At 57.2% G+C, this 27,719-nt stretch overlaps 2 protein-coding genes across 2 annotated transcripts; both read left to right on the top strand.

Moving 5' to 3' along the window:
- Positions 1-400: 400 nt before the first annotated feature.
- On the top strand, positions 401-18,499 carry HR (HR lysine demethylase and nuclear receptor corepressor; the record flags this gene model as incomplete). Its single annotated transcript, NM_001083930.1, is given in 19 exon segments — positions 401-1,253; positions 2,560-3,210; positions 4,366-5,155; positions 6,675-6,825; positions 6,907-7,088; positions 8,454-8,621; positions 9,515-9,604; positions 9,782-9,897; positions 12,065-12,146; positions 12,513-12,676; positions 12,784-13,020; positions 13,198-13,363; positions 13,558-13,627; positions 13,797-13,927; positions 14,045-14,164; positions 14,262-14,377; positions 16,995-17,159; positions 17,539-17,667; positions 17,801-18,499. Coding segments are annotated over 18 exon segments (3,552 nt in total). The 3' UTR covers positions 17,864-18,499.
- A 5,274-nt stretch (positions 18,500-23,773) lies between these two features.
- Positions 23,774-26,460, top strand: NUDT18 (nudix hydrolase 18). Its single transcript, XM_001927480.5, has 3 exons — positions 23,774-24,045; positions 24,976-25,189; positions 25,443-26,460. The coding sequence occupies exons 1-3, from the start codon at positions 23,884-23,886 to the stop codon at positions 26,033-26,035; spliced, it is 969 nt and encodes a 322-aa protein (XP_001927515.3). The 5' UTR covers positions 23,774-23,883; the 3' UTR covers positions 26,036-26,460.
- The last annotated feature ends 1,259 nt before the right edge of the window (positions 26,461-27,719 follow it).

Here is a 27,719-nt window from a genome sequence, read left to right as displayed (position 1 = left end):
ACCGAGGCCCTTAGAGCAGGGACAGACTCGAACCTAGACCCTTCTAGACCTGCTAAGGACACTGCCCTGGGAGGGGGCTTTGGACTGGAATGGTGAAGAGCAGCTTGGCCAGAGGAGGACCAGGCAGGGCAGACCTGGGCCAGTGGGTGTGCCCATGTTCCAGAGCTGGAGGAGCCAGTGGTCCAGCAGGCACAGGGTGGCTGGCGTGGGTCAGAGCGCCCATCACTGACCCGTGAGAACGCGACTGCCCCTGCCAGCTCTGGCACTGCCCCCTCCCACCCGCCCTGTCCTGGCACCCTAGGGGGCACCCCACCCCATCATGGCCTGGTCCGGCCCCTCCCGCCCTTTGCTCCAGTTCCCGGGCTTGGCACCTATAGTGGGGGTGCTGCCCGCCTGCCAGGCTCCGGGGCCGGGCCCACGGGAGGGTGGGGCGGCTGGGAAGCTGGCACGCTGCCCCGGGGGAGCCTCTCTCGGCAGGCGCCCGGGTGCCGCGGGGGGGAGGGGGGAACAAAGGGCTCATTCTCCCCGTGCGCAGCCGGTGGCATCGCCGGGGCGTTGGCGGAAGCCCCCGGGGCCCGGGAGGGGGCAGGCCCAGGCGGGGCCGCCGAGTCACGGGCTCCTGTTTCCCGCAGGGTGCTGGAGGAGGAAACCGGCGGAGCAGCTTCCCCACTCTCAGTTGCGCGTCTGGCGATGGCGATCAGAGGTCCTGCTGCGCTCTCCGCCGGGCTCTCCCTCCATTAGCCGCGCTGCGCCGTGTTGCGCCCCCGCTGGTGCCTCTCTCCCGGGTCGCGGGATCGGCCCCTCTTCCAGGCACGACCCCTTCCCCCCGGCCCCTCGGCCTTTCCCCCATCTCGGTCATCTCCGACCCGGGGCGCGAGTTCCCCCCGGCCCGGCTCCCTCTCTCCCTCCGGGGGCACCCGCTCCCTAGCCCCGGCCCGGTCCTCCCCGCGGCGCAGCACGGAGTCTCGGCGTCCCATGGCGCAACCCACGGCCTCGGCCCAGAAGCTGGTGCGGCCGATCCGCGCCGTGTGCCGCATCCTGCAGATCCCGGAGTCCGACCCCTCCAACCTGCGGCCCTAGAGCGCCCCCGCCACCCCGGGGGAAAGAGAGCGCGAGCGCGCTGAGCCGACGGCGGAGAACGAGTTCTTGCCAGCCAGCCGGGAGGCCCCGGAGTCAGCCCATGGGGAGAGGGCGCCCGGCGTCGGCCACCACGACCGTCGCCGCCCGCGCCACGCCCGGCCAGTGAAGCCCAGGTAAGCGCTGAGACCGGAGCCAGGAGCGCACCTTCTGGGGACGCCCGCAATAGCGCGTTTCTGAGCCGAGCCCGCGCCGCACGCAGGGAGTGAGCCCCCTCTTGCTCCTCTGGGCTGGGCCACACCTCTGAAAGTTAGGATGCCCGTCGGGGCTGGACCGCGTTGGAGCAGTGGCCCCAGAAAACCTGAGCGCCCTCTGCCACTGGCTCCCTGAGTTCCCCCACCTCCTTCCTGGGGCTTGACCCAGTGTGCCGCCGCCGCCGCCCAGGGAGAGCGCCATGGCTCTGATGCCACCTGTCACCCTGGTCCTTTGCACGCACAGGTTCAATTTTCCCTCCTTTGCCTCTCTCTGGGGCCCAGCCCGCTTTCCCCGCCTCCTCCCCTCGCCCCCCCTTCCCGCGCTCCCGGCTGCAGTTACCAGCGTCCACCAGCGGCCCTGGCACTGCTGGCTGGACTGGGGCATCTTGACCTATCCCAGAGGAGGCCTCTTCACAGCCCTCTCCTGTGCTGGCTCACTCCTTCCTTAGGCGGCAGAGTTGGAGATCCCAGCCCCCAGCAGTTATCCTGGGCTCTGCCTCAGAAGCCAAGAAACTGTTATAGCGCTGAGAAGAGGCAGACTCGGTGCCGCCCAGGTGTAGGGAGCAATTCCAGCCAGCGGCCCGGCGTGGTGGCTCACTCCAGTGACACCAGCCTGCCCGTTAGCATTTCCCACCCAAACAAGCTCGTGTGGGGCTGGGGCTGGGGGTGGGGGAGCAGCACCCCCAGGAGCACAGCCAGCAGTGTGGGAAGAGGCCTCTGAGACTGCCCCTTCCCCCGCCCTGTTTTACACAAGTGTGCAGGAAGGCCCAGAGGAGTGACATGACTGGCCCAAGGTCCCACAGCAGGTGACTAGATCAGGGCCAGAAGCCATCCTTCTTGTGTCCCCGTGCAGTGCCTTCCACAGGGCTCATCTTTGGGGTTCTTGCCCCAGTGTCCCTCCCCATGGCTCGTGACCAGTTCCAGGCTCAACAAGGCCAGGCCAGGTCATTCTAGAAACAGCAGTCTCTGTTTGGGGGACTCTGGCCCAGGTGGGCTCTAAAGTCCTGGGCATGTGGGGGAAGGGGTGACCTCCCCACACTCGAGCAGGCCAGCCAGACAGGCCCTTTGGGTCTCATGTGGACAGGCAGGATGGAGCCCAGCTGTAGGTTGGCTTGCCTACTGGTATGGGGTGCCTTGGTGCTGTGGGGGTGGTGCCCACTCTGTACCAGGTGGTAGGGTACTTGGGGTCTGGGCCTAAGAAGCTCATATTTTGGTGATTATGCTCCAGGGACCCCCTCTGGGAGAGCCCCATGAGGGCAGGAGAGTGATGGAGAGTACGCCCATCTTCCTGAAGGAGACCCCAGCCTGGGAGAAGAGAGCCCCTGTGAACGGCATCGTGGGCCTGGAGCCGGATACCCCACCACGAGATGGCCTGCGCCCTGCGGCGCTGTGCCTGGGAGAGCCTGCTCCTTTCTGGAGGGGGTTCCTAAGCACCCCAGGATCCTGTCTCCCCCCTGGCTTCCCCCCAAGCCCCAAGGACACACTCCCACTGCTGGAAGGCGAAGGCCCCCGGAATGGGGAGAGGAAGGCTAGCTGGCTGGGCAACAAGGAGGAGCTGCGCTGGAAGGAGGCCATGCTTACCCATCCACTGGCTTTCTGCGGGTCAGCGTGCCCGCCTCACTACAGCCCCTTGATGCCCGAGCATAACAGTGGCCATGCCAAGAGTGACCCTGTGGCCTTCCGGCCCTTGCACTGCCCCTTCCTTCTGGAGACCAAGATCCTAGAGCGAGCTCCCTTCTGGGTGCCCACCTGCTTGCCACCCTACCTAGTGTCCAGCCTGCCCCCAGAGCGTCCATGTGACTGGCCCCTGACCCCACACTCCTGGGTATACTCCGGGGGCCAGCCCAAAGTGCCCTCCGCCTTCAACTTAGGCAGCAAGGTGAGTGTTGGAGCAGAGAGGGTACCTGGGGCTCAGGCTATGCAAGGGGCCTCAGTGGTCCCCCAGTGACCCTGCCAGGGTTAAACCACTTTGATCTTCCATTTTAATGAAAAGATAAGGCGCTAGCCAGGCAGAGGCGGAACCTTCGGCTCAGACACAGTAAACCCCAAGCAACTCCTCTTCTGAGCAAAACCATCTCATTAGGCCTCCCTGTCTTTGGGTCATTTCGGAAGTTGACTCACCCATTGTCCACCCTGAACGAGGCCCTGGGAACTGGGGCCTCAGAATGTGTGGTCTTGTCCTAGGGGGAGGGGCAGATGAGGCCCTCTGTCTGGGAGTGAGATGTTCAGGTGGCCCCATGGCCTGTGTCTGTGGCACTTCCCCCGCAAGTGAACTGCAGGGTCATCTCAGGGATGAAATGTAAAATACTATTATTATTATTATTATTAATTTTATTTTATTTATCTTTTCTGCTGTACAGCATGGGGACCAAGTTACACCTACATGTATACATTTTTTCCCCTCCCTTTGTTCTGTTGCGATATAAGTATCTAGACATAGTTCTCAAAAAATATGTATATATATATTTTTTGTCTTTTTGCCTTTTCTAGGGCCGCTTCCGCGGCATATGGAGGTTCCCAGGCTAGGGGTCGAATCGAAGCTGTAACCACCGGCCTACGCCAGAGCCACAGCAATGCGGGATCTGAGCCGCATCTGCAACCTTCACCACAGCTCACGGCAACGCCGGATCCTTAACCCACTGAGAAAGGCCAGGGATGGAACCCGCAACCTCATGGTTCCTAGTCGGATTCGTTAACCGCTGCGCCACAACAGGAACTCCTCAAAAAATATTTTTAATCCACTATGGTACAGGGCACCACCCCACCTGAATACATTCTGGAGGCCCTTTGACTGTGCCGGGCATTAACCATTTAGCTGCTGGATTATGGAGAGGTCTGAGAAATCCTGGGGAAGGATCGGGGGCTGTGAGGGAAGCAGTTAGGGGACCAGTGCCTATTAACCGGTGTGTTCTGCAGTATTTTCACAATCCTTAAAGCCACATAGGTGGATACCTTCTGGTTGTTGGTTCTGCTTGTCCGTTTAATCCCTGGGAACCAACGTCAGCACTGGCTTAATCCCTTCTCTTCTTTTTAGGGCTTTTACCACAAGGATCCAAGCCTTCTCAGGCTGGCAAAGGAGCCGCTGGCAAGTGCAGAACCTGGGTCGCTGGGCTTAGCCGCTGGCGGGCATCCCCAGAGAACTGGGGAGGTGGGATGCCCTTCTTTCCACCAGAGGGATGGAGAGACAGGAGTCAGCAGGCATCAGAATCTTTGCCCCCTTCTCCTGGGTCATCCAGACACTGTTCCCCGGACCCCGTGGCCCGCCTGTTCCCCAGGCCTGGTTCATACTCTTGGCGACGGTTGGGCTGTACCAGGAGGTGGGAGCCTTGGGTACCACTTGGGGCCATCAGCCTCATCAAGGGGCCCCTCTCCTGGGCCTCCTACCCCCCGGGTGGGCTGTTGCTCATCTCACCCACCAGCTGGAGATGGAGGTCTTGACCCTTGTGGGAAGTGCCAGGAGGACCTGGAGCGAGGCTCTGGTGGGCCAAATGAATCCAGTGAGGAAGCCAGCAAGGCCCCTGGTCCCAGGGCCTGCCTGCCCAGCCATCACACCAAGCTGAAGAAGACGTGGCTCACACGACACTCTGAGCAGTTTGGCTGCCCAGACAGCTGCCTTGGGGAGGAAGAGAGCCCAGCTACCCAGCTGCGGGCCCTCAAGAGGGCAAGCAGCCCTGGGGTCCAGGGAGCAGTGGACAGCCCAGCCGCCAAGCGCCCGCCGGATCCCTTCCCAGGCAGCGTGGGGCAGGGGGCCAGAGGCTGGCAGGAGGGGCTGGACTCGTCATTTGGGAATGAGGCGGAGGCAAAACAGCATGATGACCCCACAGGTAAGGGAGCAGGGGAGGGGCTGCAGGCGCCTAGCCCGTGAGGGTTTGGGGTTGGGGCTTTTGCAGAAGGGGGGGGGGTGTCAGTAGGTCCTTTACAAGTGGGTCACACCCAGCTATCTGATTGCCCACCTGGATGGAATAGCTCTCTGGAAGTTCCTTAGCATCTATAGGCCAGAGCCTTCCAGCAAGTGACTTCTCTTCTCATCTGCCTCCTCCCAAGCCATGGCGTGTTGGTAATGGTATAATGACAGTGTCCAGTGTGTGGATTCTGGAGTCAGAGTGCCTGGGTCCTGACTTTGCTGATGTGGTGCTGTGTGACCTTGGGCTAGTTACTTCACCTCTCTGGGCTACAGTTTATTCATCTACAAAGTGGGGATAAAGACAGCACCTGCCTCAAAGAGATGGCGGCCAAGATGCAATGATATCACTCACCTTTGGCGCCCTTAGTAAGGACTCAGTGAACAGTCACCTTTGTGATTATTTGTGCCACAAATCCCCTGTCTGGGGGAGGGGGGACTGCTTCTCCTGAAGGACCTCAGGAACGAACAGCAATTCGCTGGGCCGACTGGACCATGGAAACTCAGTTTGGACTCTGCCAGTGTTAGGACTTGGGCATGTCCTGGACCTCTGTCACGCTGTGTCCTTCACGGAAGTTTCTGGCACTGCCAGGCCCAGTCTCAGTTCTTCAGGATCATCTCAGTTTCTTGGCCTCCTGGATTGCTGGGCCTGGACCAGGCCCTTTGCTGGCCTTGCCCAGGCACCCCTGCACCTGGCGTGGGTCTGTCTCTGCTCTCCCGGGCCTCTGCCTGCACCGGGAAGCTGTGGGTCCCTCCGCCTTCTTGGGTTACTGCACCTGTGGCCTGTGTTGAAACTCTCCGGCCTTCTCACCTTCCAGTGCCCTCCGTCCATGTCGGGATTGTCTCTTCACGCTGTCACTAAGCCAACAGTATCACTGAGCGCAAAGCAGAGCTAGCCCAAGTCTATACCAACTGGATCCTGCGCCCCAGCTGCCCCAACCTGAGGCCCAACATAGCAGAGTCCTCCTCTCGGCCCGTCAGTCCATGTCAGGGCATTCTCAGGCTCCTGTTCAGCCTTTGTGAAGTTTTGGGCTGCCTTTGGCTTGTTCCAAATCAGGCCTCAAAGACTGGGACCTAGGGGCTGGGTTGGCTCTGCCTGGGGACGAACTGGGTACTAAGGCAGGGCCTGGGCTAGCGGAAGCCCAGGAAGCCCAGACTTTTTTTTTTTTTTTTTTTTTTTTGCTTTTTAGGACCGTACCCAAGGCATATGGAGGTTCGCAGGCTAGGGGTCTATCAGAGCTGCAGCTGCCAGCCTACACCACAGCCACAGCCGTGTCTGTGACGTGTGCTACAGCTCGTAGCAACGCCAGATCCTTAACCCACCGAGCAAGGCCAGGGATTGAACCCGCATCTTCATGGATACTAGTTGGATTTGTAGCCCGCTGAGCCACGATGGGAACTCCCAAAGCCCAGACTCCTGACCAGCTGTGTTGTCCCTTCAGGACCCCGAGATGGCAGTGCCAGCCTCCAGGACCCTGGGCTTCAGGACACACCTGGCACAGCTCCCCCAGCAGGCGTCACCCAGTGCCAAAGCTGTGCCCGGGCAGTTGGTGAGGCAGGAGGGCTGTCCTGCCATGCCCAGCCTGTGCCCAGGTGAGCCACTGCCCCTGGATGGCTCCAGCATCATCCCCCCAGTGGGGGTCCCCCCCTCACCTTCCTCTGCCCTGCCTGCAGATTGCCTCCTGGGGGGGAGCCACAGCAGGACGAAGACGCCAGCTCTGCAGAGGGAGGAGGGTCTGGCCTGGAGGCCGGGCTCAGCGTGGGCCTCGCCAAGCACCTGCTCAGTGCTCTGGGAGACCGACTGTGCCGCCTGCTGCGGAGGGAGCGGGAGGCCCTGGCCTGGGCCCAGCGGGAAGGTGAGCAGGAGCCACCGGGCCTTCAGGACCCCAGAAGGGCCAGGCCTGTGTCCGTGCTTTCACAAGGAGCACGGGCCCTCCCACCGCCCTTAGTCCTGCCTCAGGCTTGCCAGCTCAGGAGAGCTGCTGCCCTGCTTTGTGCTTGTTCCCAGCTCAGGCTCTGAGTCAACTTGTATTCCGAAGTTTCTGGCCTGGGCGGGGGATGTTGTGAAGGTGTAAAACCTGGTCTGGCCCAACTCTCTAAGAGCTTTGGGCTTGTTAGGGAAACAAGACTGAGTGCCAGTGTGTCTGCAAGAGCAGCTGGAGGTGGGGGAGCTCCCGCCGGCTTTTGGAAGGCTTCTGGGGTGGCTGGCTCTCGGGCCCTGGGGGGCTGTTAGGATTGGGGCTGAGGTTAGAGGCCGATGGAGGCCAGGTGATCGGCTAGTCCATCTAGCTCCAGGCTCTCCCTCCTGTGTCCCTTCCTGAAAATGGTGGAAAACACACACCTGCGGTCCTATCCCTCCCTAGGTAGAGCCTGCTGGTGGCTCGCTCTTGTCCCAGAAAGTCCACCCCTTCCCTCTTCACAGCCAGCCCCTGTCCACTCTGCCACTCCCTCCGCCTGGATTCCCGGCGCACCGCATCACTGGCTCACTCGAGCTGCTCCACCCTCTTGGGCCTTGGCACCCTCTGTTCCCTCTGTCTGGAATGCCCTTCCCCTCCCTTCCTACCTGATGAATGAAAACTTACTCATCACTCAGGGCCCATTTGTGTGGCTGTCCCCACCCTCATCCTTCCATCCCACTCCAGCATCCACCCCGGGGATGCCCTGATCACCGCCATGCTTATGGGTCCATCTCCCCCCTTGCGATGTGAGTGCTGGGAGGGAAAGCATCAGGTCTTGAGCAGCTCTGAATCCTCAGCACCCAGCTTGGGATGGGACAAGTGTTTGTTGAATGAGTAAATGAGCGTGCGCTCACTGGCGTCCTCCCACTTACCAACCATGCTTAGGGTGAGACTCGGGGGAAGGGAGCAGCCTGTTGAGGCTTCCACTTCTGAGATCCAGGGTTCCCTGAGGAAACACCACTTGGGAGGGAGGGAGGAAGGGAGGGAGTGGGTGAAGGGCTGTGTTGAGAGTGGATTGGGAAACCCTGGGGCAGGCTCTGGGGAGGTGCAGCCTGCATGGTCTTGGGAGGGTTGGCCAGAGATGAGGGCGCTGCAGGGCGGCTGACCAGGAAGTGGAGGTGGCTATGAGGGGCCTGTCTCTTTTCTGGGGCAGCGCCCCCCTCAGTGGAAACCTCTCCTATTTCTGTCCATCCCAGCCTAGAGCCCTCCCACATGAGGCCACTGGCCTGAGGTCCCTCTGACCCTGTTCTCTCCCACGGTCAGCAGGCCAAGGGCCAGCCGGGACAGAGGACAACCCAGGTATCCTGCGCTGCTGCAGCCGCTGCCACCATGGACTCTTCAACACCCACTGGCGATGTCCCCGCTGCAGCCACCGTCTCTGTGTGGCCTGTGGTCGCGTGGCGGGTGCTGGGAAGGCCAGGGAGAAAGCAGGTAGGGAGAGAGCTGGGGCCCTCGGAAGGGCTGCTCTGAAGTTTATGGCCATTTCTTGGCTGCCTCTCCCCAAGAAAGCCTCCCTCCCCAGCCCTGGGCTCAGCCACCACTGCTCACTGCCCCTTAGAGCAGGCCTTTCCCTCTCCCAGATCAGGGAGCCATGCCCTGTTCTTGTCCACCCTTAGAAGAAGTCAGGTGCCTCCTCTCTGCTTCTCACTTTGCTCAGCTTGCACCTTTTTAAACCTTACAACATGGTGAGGTGGGTATTATTGCCTCCAATTGCTAAATACGGAAAACTCAGAGAAGTTAAGTGACTTGTCCAAGGTCATGCAGCCGGTAAATGTTGGGTCCAGGGTTTAAAGTCAGGTCTGCTGGCTCATGATGCTATGGAACATCGTGAGTGTAATTAATGCCCCTGAATTATATATAAGATTAAAATGGCAAATTTGATGTTATGTTTATTTTACTACAACTTTTCAACATTAATAAAGTTATATATCAAAACCCCAAATAAATAAATAAATAAATAAATAAAGTCAGGTCTTCCGATTCCAAGTCCTGCTCTTTTCATGGTTCTCAGCTTTCTCTCCCTTGGCTCAACCTGCCATCTCAACACTTGAAATTTCCCGGTGTTCCCTGGTCAGAAACCTTTCGGAACACCGTATTCTGCATGATCATCTTGCATCTTGCGATGCACATCTGCAGATTAAAGGCTCCCTGTTCTATAAGCAAAGGATCCTGTGTCACTACTGAACCTGTTTCCTGGAAAGCCTGTGTTTTATAGATTGTCAAGGCCCCCGATTTAGATATCATGCCCTTGCTCTTCTTCCCTGACCTTAACCTTGGTTTACCTTGATTTCCTAACCTGCAGCTTCTCCCTTCCTATCCCACAGGCTCTCAGGAGCAGTCCACAGAGAAGTGTGCCCAGGAGGCTGGGCACAGTTCCTGCTCCCTGATGCTTACCCAGTTTGTCTCCAGCCAGGGTGAGCCCTCTTGCGGGGTGGGATGGACAGAGGGCAGGTCCCAGGGGAGACCAGCTTCCTATGTGGATGTCCCTCAGCCTGGTCCTATGCTGTCCTGGGCGGTGAGGCCAAGCAGCATAGGTGTGGCCTCCTGTCTGCTCTTACTGGCAAATTCCATCTCCCCTTCCCCCCTCACAGCTTTGGCAGAACTGAGCACGGCAATGCACCAGGTCTGGGTCAAGTTTGACATTCGAGGGCACTGTCCCTGCAAAGCTGAGGCCCGGGTATGGACCCCTGTGGATGGGGGCCAGCAGGTAAGAAGTGGGGCACGGGAGGGCTCACTAGCCAGTGGGCCCCAGGAGAGGGCAGTGTGACTGCAAATGACTGACCTTAGCAGGGTTTGGTCCTCTGCTTTGGTTTTTGTTTCTTTTGGGGGGCTGCCCGAGGCATATGGAGTTCCCAGGTCAGGGATCAGATCTGAGCTGTAGTTGCAACCTAAGCTGTAGGTGTGGCATCACTGGATACTTAGCCTATTGTGCCCAGCCGGGGATTGAACCTGCACCCCAGCTCTTCCAAGATGCCACTGATCTCATTGTACCATAGCGGGAACTTCTGTTCCTTTGCCTTTGATGGGAATGAAGAGGGACATGGAAGTTGGGTGAAACCAGGCTACTTTTTGCCTTCCCCTGGGGCTGAGGGTCCATGGAGTGAGCTCTAGCGTCTGCCCCACCTCTCCTCATCCTGCCCAGCAGAAGTTCTCACTCTGCCTGCCCAGAGCTCCCACCCTTTTTGTGCACATTCCAGCATCTTTTTTTTTTTTTTTTTCTATTTTAGGGCCATACATGAGGCATATGGAAGTTCTTAGGCTAGGAGTCGAATCAGAGCGACAGCTGCTGACCTATGCCACAGCCACAGCAATGTGGGATCTGAGCCACGTCTTCGACCTACACAGCTCACCACAACGCTGGATCCTTAACCCACTGAGTGAGGCCAGAGATAGAACTCGCAACCTTATAGATCTTAGTCGGGTTTGTTAACTGCTGACCCACGGAGGGAGCTCCCATTCCAGCATCTTGCTAGAGCTGCTGGCTGGAAGTCATATCTCTCTACTCACCAGACACTGATTCCTGCCCGCAAATTGTTGGCCCACATTCTCAGTATTCCCGCACCTGACACAGAGCATGTGCTCAGTATGCATCTTACTAAGTTTTTTTTTTTTAATGAAGTTCATGCTTTTATGATAAAAAGCTTTTATTCAAGAAATTGTTTATTGACTGCCTTTCAAGTGTCAGACACTGTGAACTGTCCCACTGTGGAAAATTTGGAAAATACAGACAAGAATAAGGAAGAAAAGTGCTCCCTCATGGTGCAGTGGTTAAGGATCTAGTGTGGTCACTGCTGTGGCTCTGGTTATAGCTATGGCGAGGGTTCGAGCCCTGGCCCAGGAACTTCCACATGCCATGGGTGCTGCCAAAAAAATAATAAAAGAGTAAGGAAGAAAAACAGCAATGGCCTATAATGCCACCATTATCATTTTGACATATTTCTTTTATTTTTTACCTTTTCTAGGGCTGCACCCATGGCACATGGAGGTTCCCAGGCTAGGGGTCTAATCAGAGCTGTAGCTGCTGGCCTACGCCACAGCCGCAGCAATGCCAGATCCGAGCTGTTTCTTCAACCTACACCACAGTTCATGGTAATGCCGGATCCTTAACCCACTGAGTGAGGCCAGGGATCGAACCTACAACCTCATGGTTCCTGGTCGGATTTGTTAACCACTGAGCCACGATGGGAACTCCACATTTTGGCATATTTCTTTCCAGTCTTTTGCCTATATATTTATTGCAGTCCCCCCCCCCTTTTTTTTTTTTTTTTGTCTTTTTTTTTTTTGCTATTTCTTGGGCCACTCCAGCGGCATATGGAGGTTCCCAGGCTAGGGGTCTAATCAGAGCTGTAGCTGCTGGCCTAGGCCACAGCCGCAGCAATGCCATATCCAAGCTGTTTCTTCAATCTACACCACAGCTCACAGCAATGCCGGATCGTTAACCCACTGAGCAATGGCAGGGACCGAACCCGCAACCTCGTGGTTCCTAGTCGGATTCGTTAACCACTGCGCCACGATGGGAACTCCTGCAGTCCCTTTTAAGTATACTTTATTTATTTATTTATTTGCCTTTTTAGAGCTGCAGCCGTGGCATATGGAGTTTCTCAGGCTAGGGGTCGAATCGGAGCTGTAGCCACTGGTTCCTAGTCAGATTTGTTTCCGTTGCACCACAACGGAAACTCCTAAGTATACTTCAGATCGTACTCTGTACATAAGGTCCATGGCCAATGTTTTTCCACGTAATGTGACATTTTGCTCCTTATAAACATGATTTTGGGACTTGCAAGAGTTCACTGTTAATACTTGTGTGTTGAATTGTACTGAGTTGCACCTGCCATTTTTAAATTTCTGGTTGGATTGGGGGGTGTATTTAACAGAAGGAGCCGACAGAGAAAACTCCCCCAACTCCACAACCTTCCTGCAACGGGGATACCAACAGGACCAAGGACATCAAAGAAGGTGAGCAGCTCCCTGCCCCTCGCTCAGACTATGCGGGAGAGGCTGGGCCAGGTTGGGGTCCCCAGGAGAGACTGGAATTGCTTTAGCCACCCCCCAACTCATTCCAAAGAAAATAAATCTAAATAAAATCTAGGCCAAGCCTCCTAACCCTTCTCCAGGCAGCCCCCCGTTCTGAGCCCCTCCTTTGGAGATGTCCTGGAGAAGCTGGCAGCAAAGCCGATGGGAGGCGAGCATACCCAGAGCAGAGCTGAGATGGGCTATGCCAGTGAGGACAGAGCAGACTCAGCCAGGAGATGAGGGACGAGCACGTGGGCAACGGAGCCTCAGGAGAAAGGTGAAGCTCCTCACCGCTCTCCTCCCTAACAGAGACCCCGGACTCCACAGAGACCCCGGCAGAGGACCGTGCTGGCCGAGGGCCCTTGCCTTGTCCCTCTCTATGTGAACTGCTGGCCTCCACTGCTGTCAAACTCTGCTTGGGGCATGAACGGATACACATGGCCTTTGCCCCTGTCACTCCGGCCCTGCCCAGCGTGAGCAAAGGGAGGGTTGGGGTCTGGAGCGGAGGCTGGGCCAGCCTTCCCTACAGGGTCAGATGGGTCCTGAGCCCTCCTGCCCCTCCCTCGCTCCCTCCCTGCAGGACGACCGCATCACCAACATCCTGGACAGCATCATCGCGCAGGTAGTGGAACGGAAGATACAGGAGAAAGCCCTGGGGCCGGGGCTGCGAGGGGGGCCGGGCCTGCGCAAGGGCCTGGGCCTGCCTCTCTCACCAGTGCGGCTCCGGCTGCCTCCTCCCGGGCCTTTGCTGTGGCTGCAGGAACCCAGGCCTCAGAGAGGCTTCCATCTCTTCCAGGAGCACTGGAGGCAGGGCCAGGTGAGACTCTTCTCCTCCGCGCTCCCGGGTCCCGTAGCCCAGGCAGACATGGTCTGTCCCTCAGAGGAAAAAACACGGCCTGTCCCTGCGCTGTCCTGGTGCCCCTACAACATGCTCCAGTCTGGCGGTGTTGGGTACCCCATCCATTCTCCTTGTGTCCCCCTTTCTCCATGACAGCCCGTGTTGGTGTCAGGGATTCAGAAGACACTGCAAAGCCACCTGTGGGAGACAGAAGCTCTTGGGGCACTTGGAGGCCAAGTGCACGCCCTCACTCCCCTCGGGCCTCCCCAGTCCACGAGCCTGGGCAGCACAGCATTCTGGGAGGGATTCTCCCGGCCTGAGAGTAAGCATCCCTGACGTGGATAGAGGAGGAGCTGGGAGCTGGAGCCGGGGGCAGTGGAGTCCCAGGGTGGCCCTGGGGCAGCTGGAAGCAGAGCCCAATGCAGAAGCTGGACTGGGTCACTGACAGAGGAGTAGGGGCCTCTGGACCAAGGTGGTTCCTCCCTGGGCCAATGGCCTTTCTGTCTCCTCCCCTAGCTCGCCCAAAGTCAGACGAGGGCTCGGTCTTGTTGCTGCACAGAGCTCTTGGGGACGAGGACGCCAGCAGGTGTGTGGTACCAAGGACAGTCCGGGCCCCCCTTCCTTGCCTCCTTGGTGCTGTGAGCCTCAATGCTCTGTGCTTGCCCGGGGGAGTTACCATAGTCTCAGGGGCTTTGACGGGGTCTCTGGTACCTGGGTTGAGCCTGCTGGGCTTGCCCCCTCCCCCACATACACAGGGTGGAGAACCTGGCTGCCAGCCTGCCACTCCCGGAGTACTGTGCCCACCATGGGAAACTCAACCTGGCTTCCTACCTCCCACCGGGCCCTGGCCTGCGCCCACTGGTGCCCCAGCTATGGGCAGCCTATGGTAAGTGTCCATTCTACTCTTACCCAGTGTCCACTCCCTCCCTGGCATCAGTATGTGTGCATCTGTGCCAAGGTCATGGGGCCCCTTCCCAGCTGTTCTTTCTCTACCTCCATGCAGGTGTGAGCCCACACTGTGGGCATCTGGGGACCAAGAACCTCTGTGTGGAGGTGACTGACCTGGTCAGTGTCCTGGTACGTGCTGAAGCCCCACTGCCCACCTGGCACCGGGCACAGAAAGGTGCGTCCTTGGCTGTAAGCAGGGGTGGGCATGAGCTCCAGACGCGAGGTGCTGTCTGTGGGCCCCCGGCCCTCCTGAGCCGTCTTTCTCCCTCCAGACTTCCTCTCAGGCCTGGATGGGGAGGGACTCTGGTCTCCAGGCAGCCAGGTCAGCACCGTGTGGCATGTGTTCCGGGCACAGGACACCCAGCGCATCCGCCGCTTTCTCCAGATGGTGAGGAGGGAGCTGGGAGCCCTCCCCTTCCCCTCCCAGCCCCAGAAGCTCTCCCTCTGTATGTGTGCCCCGTGTGCTCGCTCCCCGCCTCAGGTGAGCTGGACTCAACAGGTGCAGGGAAGGTCGACTGGGCCCTTGTGAGAAGCATGTGGTGGGGTGCATAGAAAGAGCAGAGTGTGGAGTTCCCATTGTGGCTCAGCAGGTTAAGAACCCGACTGGTATCCATGAGGATAAGTGTTTGATTCCTAGCCTCGCTCAGTGTGTTAAAGATCTGGTGTTGCTGTGAGCTGTGGTGTAGGTCGCAGATGCAGCTCCGATTTGACCCCTAGTCTGGAAACTTCCATATGCTGCAGGTACGGCCCTGAAAAAAAAAAAAGAAGAAGAAGAAGAAGGGGGAAAAAAAAGGAAAGAGCAGGGGGCCTAGGCAGACCTAGAGATGAAATAAGAATTGCCATAGGCTGGGCACTGTGCTGAGGGCCTTGGGTCCATTATCCATGTTAATTGTCACAACTAGGCTGTGCAATTGGTACTGCTGCTTTCCCATTTTGAAGATAAAAACACTGAGGCTGGGTGCTAAAGTTGGGACCTGAGCTTGTGGCTGTTCCCAGCCCGTGTGGCTTTACTTGGGGGCAGGCAGCCTTCCCTTCATGGGCTCCTGTGGAGGGGGGGCGTGGGGGGCGGGGTGCTGGCAGGGGGCAACCAGAAGCTCACCTGAGAACCTCCTCTGGGCATCTGCACCTCACCTGGAGGTTCTCTTTGAGGTCCTAGGAAGTAAAAGCTGAGGGGGGCATCATGGTAGGTAGAGGGAGAGACAGCACCAGGAGGGGGCAGAGAAGGAGAAGAGGAGGGGTGAGCAGGAGTCAGGAAGCTCTGGAGCGGGGGAGGCGCCATGGTTCCAAAGTCCCGCTGAGCCCTGGCTGTTCTTGGGGAGAGATGTCCACCAGGAGTCACCCCTGCTCAGGCACAGGAATGTGTGGGTGCCCAGGAGAGATGCAGATATGTGGACAGACTCACCCAGCTCTGCAGATGCCCACAGGTGCTGGGATGCTGACATACACAGATGGCCTTGTCTGGTCTGGGTGTGGTTGGCTGTGAGCAGTCCCAGATGGCCAAACCCAGTGATTCATGGGGAAACTCTGGGGGGCATATTCTTCTCCCTGGGTGGCCTGGGAAATACTGCTCCAGTTCCAGGTTGGACATCCTTGGCACCTGCCTGAGGTTACCCTAGGGTCCAACCTGATTCACTCGCCTCCTCTCTCCCCGTGGCACAATCTTGAGGCCTGAGCCCTAACACCAGGGGGTAACCTGCTGAAAGGGTAGGTGGAGCTGGGAGCCAGCTGGAGCACAATGCAGGTGTCATCTGGGCCCTGGCCTCCACAAGTCCCCCATCTGCCCAAAGAGCTCCCTGTTCTGGGTGGGTTGGTAAAGGCTCCCAAAGCTGTGCCTGCTTTCGAGGCCTTGGCCTGGACTGTCAAGCCCATCCACCCCCCCAAATCAGAACTTCTGTGTGGCCGTGCCTTTCTTGGATCTGGGGTCTTTGAAGAATCTGTTGAATGCTTCGGATTGTCTTCCCAGAGACACAAAGCTACCTACTCACCTACCATTTAGCACATAGTTCAGGGCATTCACAGGACTCCACAGGTTAAGAGCTCCTGGTGGGGAGTTCCCATCACGACTCAGCGGGTTAAGAACTAGTATCCATGAGGACACGGGTTCAGTCCCTGGCCTCACTCAGTGAGTTAAGGATCCAGCGTTGCCATGAGCTGTGGTGTAGGCTGCAGATGCAGCTCGGATCACAAGTTGCTGTGGCTGTGGTATAGGCCAGTGGCTACAGCTCTGATTTGACCCCTAGCCTGGAAACTTCCATATGCCACGGGTGCAGCCCTAAAAAAAAAAAAAAAAAAAAAAAAATTAAAAAAGCTCCTGGTGGAGATGGTTTATGAGTTGGAATTATACAGAACCTTGGACAAAGGGGTAGCTTTGAAGGAGGGAACAGAGGGCTCAGGTCGAGGGACACAGAAGCTATCAAGGCATCCAGCCCAGGGAGTTCCCACTGTGGCTCAGCGGAAACGAATCTGACTAGTATCCATGAGGATGCGGGTTTGATCCCTGGCCTCACTCAGTGGGTTAGGTATCCGGCATTGCCATGAGCTGTGGTATAGGTTGTAGACGCAGCTCAGATCTGGTGTTGGTGTGGCTGTGGCGTAGGCCAGCGGCTGTAACCCCGACCAGACCCTTAGCCTGGGAACTTCCATATGTCCCAGGTGCAGCCCTAAAAAGAAAAAAGAAAAAAAAAAAAAAAAGACCCCCCTCGCCCCCCCGCACCGTGGCATCCGGCCCAGAAAGAGCAGGGATTTAGACCCCCAGTCAGAGCCCTTAATCCTTTCCTCTAAGCTCCTTTCAGCCAAATCTCTGTTCTGCCAACCTGAGCAGCCCCCAGCCCCTTGCCACCCTGCCCCTTTCTCTCCCTATGGCCTCCCAGCCTGCCTGCCCTTGAGACTCGACCGCCCACCTCAGCTCTTTCCTGTGCTCTGGCCTTGGGGCAGCCGAGGCCACACCTTCCTGTACCCCTGCCCTAGCCCTCCCCCTTTGCTCATTCCCCCTTCTCTTCTTAAAGGTGTGCCCGGCTGGGGCAGGAAACTTGGAGCCTGGCACCCCGGGCAGCTGCTACCTGGATGCCAGGCTGCGGCGGCGCCTGCGGGAAGAGTGGGGCGTGAGCTGCTGGACTCTGCTGCAAGCTCCTGGAGAGGCCGTGCTGGTGCCTGCCGGGGCTCCCCATCAGGTGCTTCCCCAGCGTGGGGCGGGGATCTGCAGAGCTCAGAATCTCAGAAGCCTTCCCGGGCCTGTTGTACTGCTGGGGAGGGCAGGCAGTCACATCTCCATTGTAGTGAAGAGAAACGGAGTGATCTTGAAGTCGTCAAGCCAGTTGGGCTTTGGGCTTTGTGCTGGTTCTGCCTGTATCTCTGGCATCCCCTGGGCTGGGTTTTGGCCACACACTTTGGGGTGCCTGGTGCTGGAATCAGGGCCTCTGCTCTCTGAGAGCTGGGCGGGGGTCATTATGGGAAACAGATCTCAGCGATGAGAGGGGCAGGCCATGTCATCCTGGGTCTCTGCTGACACAGAGACACCCCCCCCCACCCCGCGCCCCATCTCTGGCACAGGTGCAGGGCCTGGTAAGCACAGTGAGCATCACTCAGCACTTCCTGTCCCCCGAGACCTCTGCCCTCTCCACTCAGCTCTGCCACCAGGGTCCCAGCCTGCCCCCTGACTGCCGCCTGCTTTATGCCCAGGTGAGTGTGACCCTGGCTGGGAACCTGGATGTACTGCCTGAGTCCCCCCACAGGCCCAGGAAGGGTGTTCTTGGTGGGTGGGGGGAGACCAGGGATGTGACTGTAAACTCCTTGTTCTCTCTCTTTCTCCTAGATGGACTGGGCTGTGTTCCAAGCAGTGAAGGTGGCTGTGGGGACATTGCAGGACGCTAAATAGGGGGACCCCAGGTGTCCGGGGTAGGGGTGGGAGGCAGGCAGACCAGTGCACAGCTTCAGCAGAGAACGGCACTGAGGATCTTGGGGACTTTGGGTCAATGCCCCAAGTACCACTCTGGGCACAAGCAGGGCACCCCGTTCCCTGTCCCTGACCTAGGCCCTAATGCCAACAACCACAGTGCCACCGAAGCTTCACTGGCCCTTGCAGGCTGGCACCTGCTCTGCCCCAGAGTCCCTCTCCATGGTACCAGACCCGCACTGGGGGTAGTTGTCTCCCTCCAACCCCTGCCCCCCATCCCAGGAGACAAACAGACTTTCCTTGGGGGACCTCGGAAATCACTCTGGCTTAAGCAACACCTTCTTTTGCTGCCTCATCTCCTGCTGTCTCACCTGTGCCCGAGCTCTGCTTACACCATCCACATCCTCCCGGGCTCCGGGGCGGCCCTGCGCACTGCAGGCATGCTGGATGAGGGGCCACTGACATCTGGCCCTCTTGTCAGAGAGCTGTGAAGTATGCAGAGGGGGTGTCATCAGGACACTGCCCAGGCTTGGCTTGGGGGGATGACACAGGCAAGACCCTGTCCTGCTCCTTCCTCTCACCTCCTCTCAATTTCCATTAAAGTTTCTTGTTTTGTGATTGCTGCCATGATGCTGTGTGGTGGGCCCTGCTCCCACAGACCAAATAGATCGGGGAAGGTGGGACAGCGGGAGGGGGCTGAGGAGGTGGTGACAGGGACGTCAAACACCACTGCCTGCTCTTCTTAGGGGGGGAAGCTGAGTCCTCCCTCTCACTGAGGGCACTGTGCCCTTGAGGACTCTCCTGACAGTGACCAGGGGCCAGGCAGAGGCTGGGTCACAGCAGCAAGGCGATCTCCCTGTGGGTGTGGCACCAAAGGCTCCCCACAAACTCCAGGCTACCCCATCTCTTGTCTGACCTGACCTGGAACGCCGCAAGGCTGGCCTAGGCGAGCCCCTGCCCAGCCTTCTGCTCTCAGTGCCCGTGGTGGCCCCAGATCCACTGCTTGGGACTGGCTGGTTGCCAGAGATAGTTGTTGGCCCCTCCCCACCCCCCAGGGCCCTCTGGTGTGGCTCTGCCCATGCCCCTGCCCTTGTCTCAGCCCCAACATGCTCCAACTCTTATACCTAATTGTTCCTGTGGTGATTTGGGAAGCATTGTTTTTTTATTTTTATGAAATAAAAATTTTTATTATAAACTTAATATACTCAGAACATTTAGAAAATAAGAAGAAGAAACCTGTAAACCCACCTCCACTCACCTCCAATCCAACCACAATTAGTATTTGGATGTATTTCCTTCTAGTCTTTTCTCCAGGGATCTGTTTTACACATGGTTGAACTGGGGAGGTTTATACTGGGTTTCTTTCTTTAACACTGTACTGCGATCATTTTCTGTGTCGCCATCTAACCTTTATTTATTTATTTATTTTGCTTTGTAAGGCCACACCCATGGCATATGGAGGTTCCCAGGCTAGGGGTCCAATCGGAGCTACAGCTGCCAGCCTCCCCCACAGCCACAGCAACGCAGGATCTGAGCCGTGTCTGCGACCCACACCACAGCTCGCAGCAAGGCCAGATCCTTAACCCACTGAGTGAGGCCAGGGATCGAACCCACAACTTCATGATTCCTAGTCGGACTCGGTTCTGCTGCTCCACGATGGGAACTTGGTCATCTAACCTTTATTTTAAACGTTGCTCATATTCCCTTAAGTGGCTTTGCAGTGATTGATATAATCACCCCTCGTTCTTAAAACAATTAGGTTTCTTCATTGTTTGTGAAGCTAGGTTATTTTCATTTCTTTGCAGGATAGGAAAAAAAAGAAAAAAATTATGGAATTACTGCACTTTATGTGCCAGTATTTTCTTTTTTTCCTTTTTTCTTTTTTTGGCCGCCCCTTGGCCTATGGAAGTTCCCGGGCCAGGGATCAGATCCAAGCCACAGCTGTGACCTACACCGAAGCTGAGGCAACACTGGATCCTTAACCCACTGTGCTGGGCAGAGATTAAACCTGCATGCTGGCACTGCAGAGACACCACTCACTGATCCTGATCCCGTTTCGCCATATCGGGAACTCCCAGTGTTTTGACGGATCTCACTTAATCCCTTATCATGACTTTGAGGTATATATTATTTCCACTTTACAGAAGAGGAAGCAGTCAGGCTGGGGTTAAGTGAGTTGCCCAAGGTCACACGGCAATATTCATGGCAGACTTGGGACTGGAACCAAATTTCCTGCCTCATTTACATTACAGCCTTAGTGCTTAATGGACTTTGCAGATGGGCTAGCTGTCCCCTCTGTCCTCTTCCTTCCAGCACAGGCACGTTGCAGCTGATCACATTCCAAGTGGCACAGAGCGACCCATCCTTACCTTTGCTTCACCATGTATAGCCGTGTCCTGACGTCACCCCAGATCCCCAAACACACACAGGGTCCTTGCTATGGAAAGATGGCAATGGCCTAGCCCCAGGGCCTCTCTCCCCTCAAGACATCTCCCCTCTCCATCCTTTTATGGCAGGTCACAGTCCCCTCTAGGGCATACTGGTTCTGCTCCTAGGGAACAGCAGGTGGACCAAATGTTCTAAAACTAGACATGGGAATGAAGCCAGTCCAGGTCGGGACTGACCTTGAGACAGCTTGAGGCACTCAGTGGCCCTCTTCCTCACAGTGGCTCAGCGGGCTCACCTGCCATCCAGCCCTGCCCTTTGGGCCTCTGCTTCCCCCAGCCTCCCACTGTCCATCGTCTACCCCAGCCCTGCTCACTGGCCCCGATATCAGAGGCGCAGCCCGCAGAACTGGAAGTGACCTTGGAGGGTGTACATCCAGTGCTGCCTTTTTTTTTTCTTATCCAGCACAATTTTTAGACTTTTTATTTTGAAATGATTTGAGGTTTCCAGGTGAGCCAGAGAGATGCAACAGGAAGTTCCCAATTACACAGGAGTTCCTGCTGTGGCTCAGCAGGTTGAGGACTCCACATTGTCTCCGTAAGGATGTAGGTTCAATCCCTGGCCTCACTCAGTGGTTGGGGATCCAGAATAGCCACAAGTTGTGGCATAGATTGGGGATGCGGCTTGGATCTGGTGTTGCTATGGCTGTGGCATAGGCCCCAGCTGTGGCTCCAATTTGACCCCTGGCCCAGGAATTTCCATATGCCATGCAGCTGTAAAAAGAAAAAGAAAAGAAAGTTCCCAATTACTCTTCATCCACCTTCCTCTCATGTTAACATATAATCATGGCACAGTGATCAAAACTTAAGAAACTGACATTGATGCAAAACTATTAACTCAGCAACAGACTTTATTGAGATTTCACCAGTTTTCCACAGACGTTCCTTTTCTGTTTCGGGATCCACCCAGCCACCTTACAGATGTCTTAGAGGGTAGATATGGCTCCCCCAAGGTGAGTCAGCAAGCTAGTGGCAGAGCACAGGCTGGAGCCAGACCTACTCCTCCCTGAACCCCGGGGCTACTGCCCCTCTCACCCTGCCTTTTGTCCAGGGCCAGGCTTGCTGCTCCCTAAACAGCTCTAGCTTCCCAGACACCCTTGCCCCACCCTGCCTCCGTTTCCGAGGCTGCCTTCCTGCACACATGCTCACACACACACATGCGTGCCCACAGGCCCTGAAATGGCTGGTTCAGGCTTGGCTGCCGTGGGTGCTGGGAGCCCACAGGCCCAGCCACTTTTGTCCACCACTCTGCGAGGACAACAGCAGTCTTCCTTACGTGAGAATGGAGGACACAGAGCAAATCTGAAAGAGACCTACCTTTGTTTCAGGTTCTGGATGTTGCTATCTCAGCCCACCTCCCTCCCTTTGATTTTCCAGTTCTGTCTCTGGGTCTGTGCTCTCTGCCTCCCCACACCTTGAGAGAATCTGCTTTCTGTTGTCCCCTTCAGCACTATGTGAAGGCCTAGGTACACCCACCGCAAGAGTCCTCTGCCTGGGGGGCCCTTTCACAGTTTGCTACTGGCTTTCAAGTTCCTCCTGTGCTCCTCATTACTTCACAGGAGAGGGGTGCTCTTCCCACTGATGATGGGGGAGTGGAGCTTCGGCGTGCTGCAGGCTTTACTCTTGCAGGCTGTTAGGCTGTCTGGTGTTTATCTTAGGCTGCCTGTGAGGCTCTCAGAGTCCTGCCCAGACATGACCTCACTCTCTCTCAAATCATCCCTGGGAGGCGGAGAAGAGTCAGGGACCCGTGCTCTCCCCACTTCACAGATGGGAAAACCAATATCTAAACACACATGTGCACACACACACACACACACACACACACACACACACACAAAAGCTTGATAGAGCAAATTTGTTGACAATTTGCCCTGCAGTCCCAGGACTTTTCAGCCCTGTGAGTTCAGTTGATTGGATGTGAGAGTCTTGGATGCGGGTGGGGGCAGCAGTGTTCACCAAATGCCTCAAAAGACTGTGGGCCCCCCAGGGATATCCCACAGCCCAATCCAGCACTCCGCCTCCGGGGAATTTACAATCAGTTCAGTATGTGAGAAGGGGCTAAGGATTTGGTGTGGCTGGAATTCCTGAGAGTAACATCTAGTTCATGGCAGCTCTCTAGGCACATCTTGTGAAAGTGGGTCTTTGTGTGGTAGCAACAAGTGCTGTGGCCAGAAGGTTGGTGGGCTGCCTGTTGATGGTGACCCACACTTCGCAGTCTACCGGGCTCCTCTCACGACGTCTCACCTTCCCGACAGCCCTGGGAAGGAAGAGCTGTCAGGAGCTTACTGTACAGATGAGGGAACAGGCCCACAACTTACTCAGGGCACAGATCAGCCAGGGAGCAGTGGCTGGGCATCCAGCTCCAAGTCCAATGCTTTGTCTGCTCCACCAAGCAACTGTCACCCCAAAAGGGATGTGCCCAAAGCCAGCAGAAGGGAAATGGGAGATCTCACTGGGGCTGAGCAGCTCAGAAATGGCTGGTTTCAGTTTCATGCCAGCTGGCCCTGCCTCCCTGTCCTGAGAGGAGGTTAAAGACGCTCCGAGGAGGCAAGGTCAGGCCAGGGGAGAGGCAGGAGCTCCCCAAAAAACAACCCGCACCTGGCTGTCAATGGACCAGGCCCTGTGAAAGTGTTAGGGGTGTGTGTGTGCAACAATGACAAAAGGCAGAACCCCGCCCCTGGCGGGAGAGGGCCCTGAAACTGATGATTGGGAAATGTGGCCTGCCGGAGGCGAGGGACCAGGGACACTGCTGAGGGCTGATCCCAGGCCCTTTCTCTGCATCAAATCCTCGCCTCCCAGCCTCCCACCGCCAGGCACACCTTGACCTTCCCAGCTCTGCTCCCTCCCTCCTCTGAGCGCCTGTAGCAATTCCTGCCCAAACCAGTCATTTAGCACTTGGCTTATTAAGTCCATTGACTTTCCATTATATAGCTATGGCCACCTCTCCAGCTGGATCGGAATCTCCTCCAAGGCAGGAGCTCTCGTCCTCCTTGCCCCGTGACATTCTAAGCGAAGAAAGGTTATTTGGGCAGTGTCATTTCAGGTAATGCAGTGGTATGTTTATGACAAAAGCTAGCCAGTGGGTCCAAGCCGTGGGCGGACCCGGTGACAGCATCGGGCTTGTGACGTCACCGTCGCTGGCGGCCGCGGCGCTCCGCAGCCTGCGGGCAGGGTGACGTCACCGTCGGAACCCGTTCAGACAAGTGCGCGCGGGAGGAATTAGCGAGGCTGGCGGCGGGAGACGCCGGGGAGAAAGGAGGGAGCCACCGAGCGTCAGAAGCCTGCCGGGGGCCGCAGAGCGGGGGCGCGGCGCCCAGCCCCTTATGGACTGGCTCCGCCTCACAGTGACGAACACGCTCTAGCCAATCCTAGCCGGCCGCGATGACGCGTAGCCTATCAGCGGCCAGGGCCTGCCGGGTGCTTCCGCGTTCGCGAGCGCTCTCCGCCCGAGCCCGCAGGGGGAGGGGTTGGGGGCGACGAGTCCCTTGGTCACCCACGTCCACCCTACCCTTCTCGGCGGGTCTTCGGGGCCCTCCCCATCGCCTTTTAGGGGACCCGATGGCCTCGGAAGGCCTTGCGGGGGCGCTGGCGGCCGTTCTGGGGGGCCGGGGTCTGCGGGTACAGAGCTGCGATTCGAAACCGGCCGGGGAGCCGCTGGCGCCCGTGCGGCTGCGGAAGAATGTCTGCTACGTGGTGCTGGCCGTGTTCCTCAACGAGCAGGTGAGCGTCCGCCGGTCGGGCCCACCGCCCGGACCTCCGGAGCGCGCAGCCAGCCCCGGTGGGGACCGAGGACCTACCGGCAGCAGCCACCGCTTCCTGGTGTGTGGCTCTTCCCAGTTTTGCAAAGCACTCTTACACTTATATCTGAGCCTGGTGCGGCCGAGCCCTGCAATTGTCACGAAGTACAGAGGAGGAAACTGAGGCCCAGGAGCCGTCTGTCTCATCCCACTAGGCCTCAGTTTCTTGAGGAGAGGGCTGTCTCTTCCTCCTCTTTTCCCCAGAATCTAGCAAAGTGCCCGCCGCGACGTGGTTTTTTTTTTAAAAGATCTGTCCAGTTCTTCAGAGATTCCCCCCTTGGGTCCCATGGGCAGTAACTGCACAACCTGCGCTTACACTCTGACCCTCTGACCTTCTGACTTCCTGTGTGATGCTCATTTTGGTGTAGATCCCTGCATAAGTGGCTTGTAAAAAGAGCTAGAAGGCGTCAGGGCCATAGGTAGGAGTTCAATGGGGCCATGGTTTGGGGTGTGTTTCAAAGCTGACAGCCCAGTGTGAAGACTGGCCACAAGCAGTTTATAAACCACGAGGGGAGGTGGGAGAGATCATTGACTGGTGCAGACAGAAATCATGGCGGGGCACATGGTAACAACCCTCGCTGTGAGGCCTGTTCTCTGGCCCCTGAAGCAGCTCACAGGAATCTCAGCCCCCTTCTGAAATGGAAACTTGAATACAAAGTGGGATGAATTGCAGAGACAGCTGCAATCTACCAACACACAAGGGCCAGGCCCCTGGGGAGCTCAGCAATTTCAGGGTGTCCACTAGCAGCTGTACCTGAGCTTTGATCTCGGCAAGTGAAGGTTGCTGGCTGTCCCACTCCCCTGGAACTCCCAGCCCAGCTGTGGTGGCTAAGAATCCTCTCTCTCCCCTCAGGATGAGGTGCTACTCGTCCAGGAAGCCAAGAAAGAGTGCCGTGGGTCGTGGTACCTACCCGCGGGGAGGATGGAGCCTGGGGAGACCATCGTGGAGGCGCTGCAGCGGGAGGTGAAGGAGGAGGCTGGGCTGCACTGTGAGCCTCTGACACTGCTGTCCTTGGAGGAGCGGGGCCCCTCCTGGATCCGCTTCGTGTTCCTTGCTCGCCCTACAGGTATGGCCCAGTGGGTGGCAGTGTGGGCAGGGGCAGTTGACACCATTTCCCCAGCTTGTTCTCAGGTGAGCTGAACCCCTGTTCTGGCTGGTTCAAGCCTGGCATCGCCAGATTCCAGTTTGAGACTTGACTCAGGGCCTCCTGTGCACCTGCTGGGTCAGAGCTCGATTCCTGGGTGGGCCTTTATTCTGCCAGGTCCAGCACTTCCCTCAACAGACTTTTTCCACGTCCTTTTCCCCCACATCTATCCCAGGTGGAATTCTTAAGACTTCCAAGGAAGCAGATGCAGAGTCCTTGCAGGCTGGCTGGTACCCACGAACCTCGCTGCCCACTCCACTTCGAGCCCATGACATTCTGCACTTGGTAGAGCTAGCCGTGCAGTATCGCCAGCAAGCCAGGCACCCTCTCATTCTGCCCCAAGAGCTTCCCTGCAGTTTGATCTGCCAGCGGCTTGTGGCCACCTTTACCAGTGTCCAGACAGTGTGGGTGCTGGTTGGCACTGTGGGGATGCCTCACTTGCCCATCACCGCCTGTGGCTTTGCTCCCATGGACCAGAGGGGTGGCATCAAGATGGCTGTCCTGAGGCTGCTACAGGAGTGCCTGACCCTGCACCATTTGGCAGTGGAGACCAAGGGGTTGCTTGGACTGCAGCACCTGGGCAGAGACCAAATGGATGGCATCTGCTTAAATGTGCTGGTGACGGTGGCTTTCCGGAATCCAGGTATCCAAAATGAGCCCCCAAAGGTTCGGGGTGAGAACTTCTTTTGGTGGAAGGTGGAGGAAGACCTGCAAAGCCAGCTCTTACAGAGGCTTCAGGAATCATCTGTGGTCCCAATCAATAGATAGGAGGCTGCTGTCTGTGGGCCAGGACATGGGCATCTCTGCTTTAGAGGAGGCTTTGCCTCCTCTAAGGGGGACAGGGTTGGCAGTCAGGGATCTTGTCACATCAGAACCAGGACAGTTCTCCTGGCTCCGAGGGAGACTTCTGTCTCTCATCACCATGGACCAGGTTTCTGCATTGCACCAAAAGAGACAGTGCCTTCAATCAAGCAGAGCTCATAGACCCAGTTGCCCAAGGGGACAATGATGGCATGGCTCCCTAAGGGGATGTGAGGACTTTCTGAACCAGGGGTGGCATCGCCTCATCATTTTCCAGGCCTGCCTCAGTGAAGGCTTCATCCGGATCCTTGGGCACTTGGAACAGGGAGGGGGCACTGAGGAAGGTCATTCCAAGGGAGTGGGTCCCTGGCTGAGTAAAGAGGTGTTGCTCACTTTGCCTTCTCACCTCATTGTCTCTGCGGGGAGGGAATGAGCAGGAAGGTGGTGGTGGGGCATTCCCACTGTGGCTCAGTGGTAACAAACTCAACTAGCATCTATCCATGAGGATGCAGGTTCAATCCCTGGCCTCGCTCAGTGGGTTTAGGATCCCTTGTTGCCGTGGCTGTGGTGTAGGCCAGCAGCTACAGCTCCGATTCGACTCCTAGCCTGGGAACTTCCATGTGCTGCAGGTGTGGCCCTAAAAAGACAGGAGGGGAAAAAAAAAAAAAAGGAAAGGGAGGGTGTGTGCCATCAGGAGAAGCTCCTCCCCTGGTTCCACTGACATCAGCCAGACCTTCCCAGACAGCAGGCAACACTGCAGGTGACCGGCTAGCAGACTTCCTTTGTCCACCACAGCCTGTCTCAGGCACAATGGGGCTCCTTCATCTGCCTGCTAGGCGGGATGTGACCACTTCCCCTCCAAGGTTCGAGCCGTGAGAAGGCCAGGAGAAGCTTCAGGTGGGTGAGGAGCCCGAGCACGGCCCCTCCTCTCTCTCTCCCCCCGAGTCTCTTCCTCCTCTGGCTTTTCCAGAGGATCCTCCCTTCCCCCCGTGTCGCTCTGCCCACCCCAGGCTCCTGGTCTGACTCCTGCCCAAACTTGACCAAAACCTTTTCTTCATTTCCCCTCAGCATGGCTGAATCAAGGCAGGAATTATTTTTTAAAAGATCTTGACCAAGGGAAAACTACAGGAAATGGGAACACGTCATGCTACTCACTGCTGTATGCGCATCACTAATGTGCAAATTTTTTTTTTTTTTCTCTTTCAGCTGCCTTGTGGCATATGGAGTTCCCAGGCCAGAGACTGACTTTGAGCCAGAGTTGTGACCTACACCGAAGCTTCGGCAACGCCAGATCCTTTAACCCACGGCTCCAGGCCGGAAATCAAATCGAAGTCCCTGCTGCTGTGGAGACACCCTTGATCCCGCTGTGCTATAGATGTGGTTTTGACAAGAGAGATCCTTGCCTGGGCTTCCCCTCTGAGGTAACTCTGCTCGGACACCAAAGGACCAGGGCCGCCTCAAAGACCCCCCTCCCTGCCTCTCTCGGCTCCCATCTGGTGTTCCTGGCCTCTGGGGCTGTGGTGGGAATCATCTTGTTCCCTCTAAAGACAAACATATTCCAAAGGATGGAACCAAACCCTTTCATTCTGGTTCATTTCTCTCAGTGTCTGAGGGACCAACCCGTCCGTATCCACAGCAAAGGACAGTGATC

Source organism: Sus scrofa, chromosome 14 (assembly GCF_054392235.1).
Source record: "Sus scrofa isolate SSC_HxYL_T2T_F1_AM1 chromosome 14, Sscrofa_HxYL_maternal_Yorkshire_Landrace_v2.0, whole genome shotgun sequence".
NCBI classification, from domain to species: Eukaryota; Metazoa; Chordata; class Mammalia; order Artiodactyla; family Suidae; genus Sus; species Sus scrofa.
The sequence above is the reverse complement of the archived record's forward strand: the minus strand, read 5'-3'. Positions and strand labels throughout refer to the sequence as shown.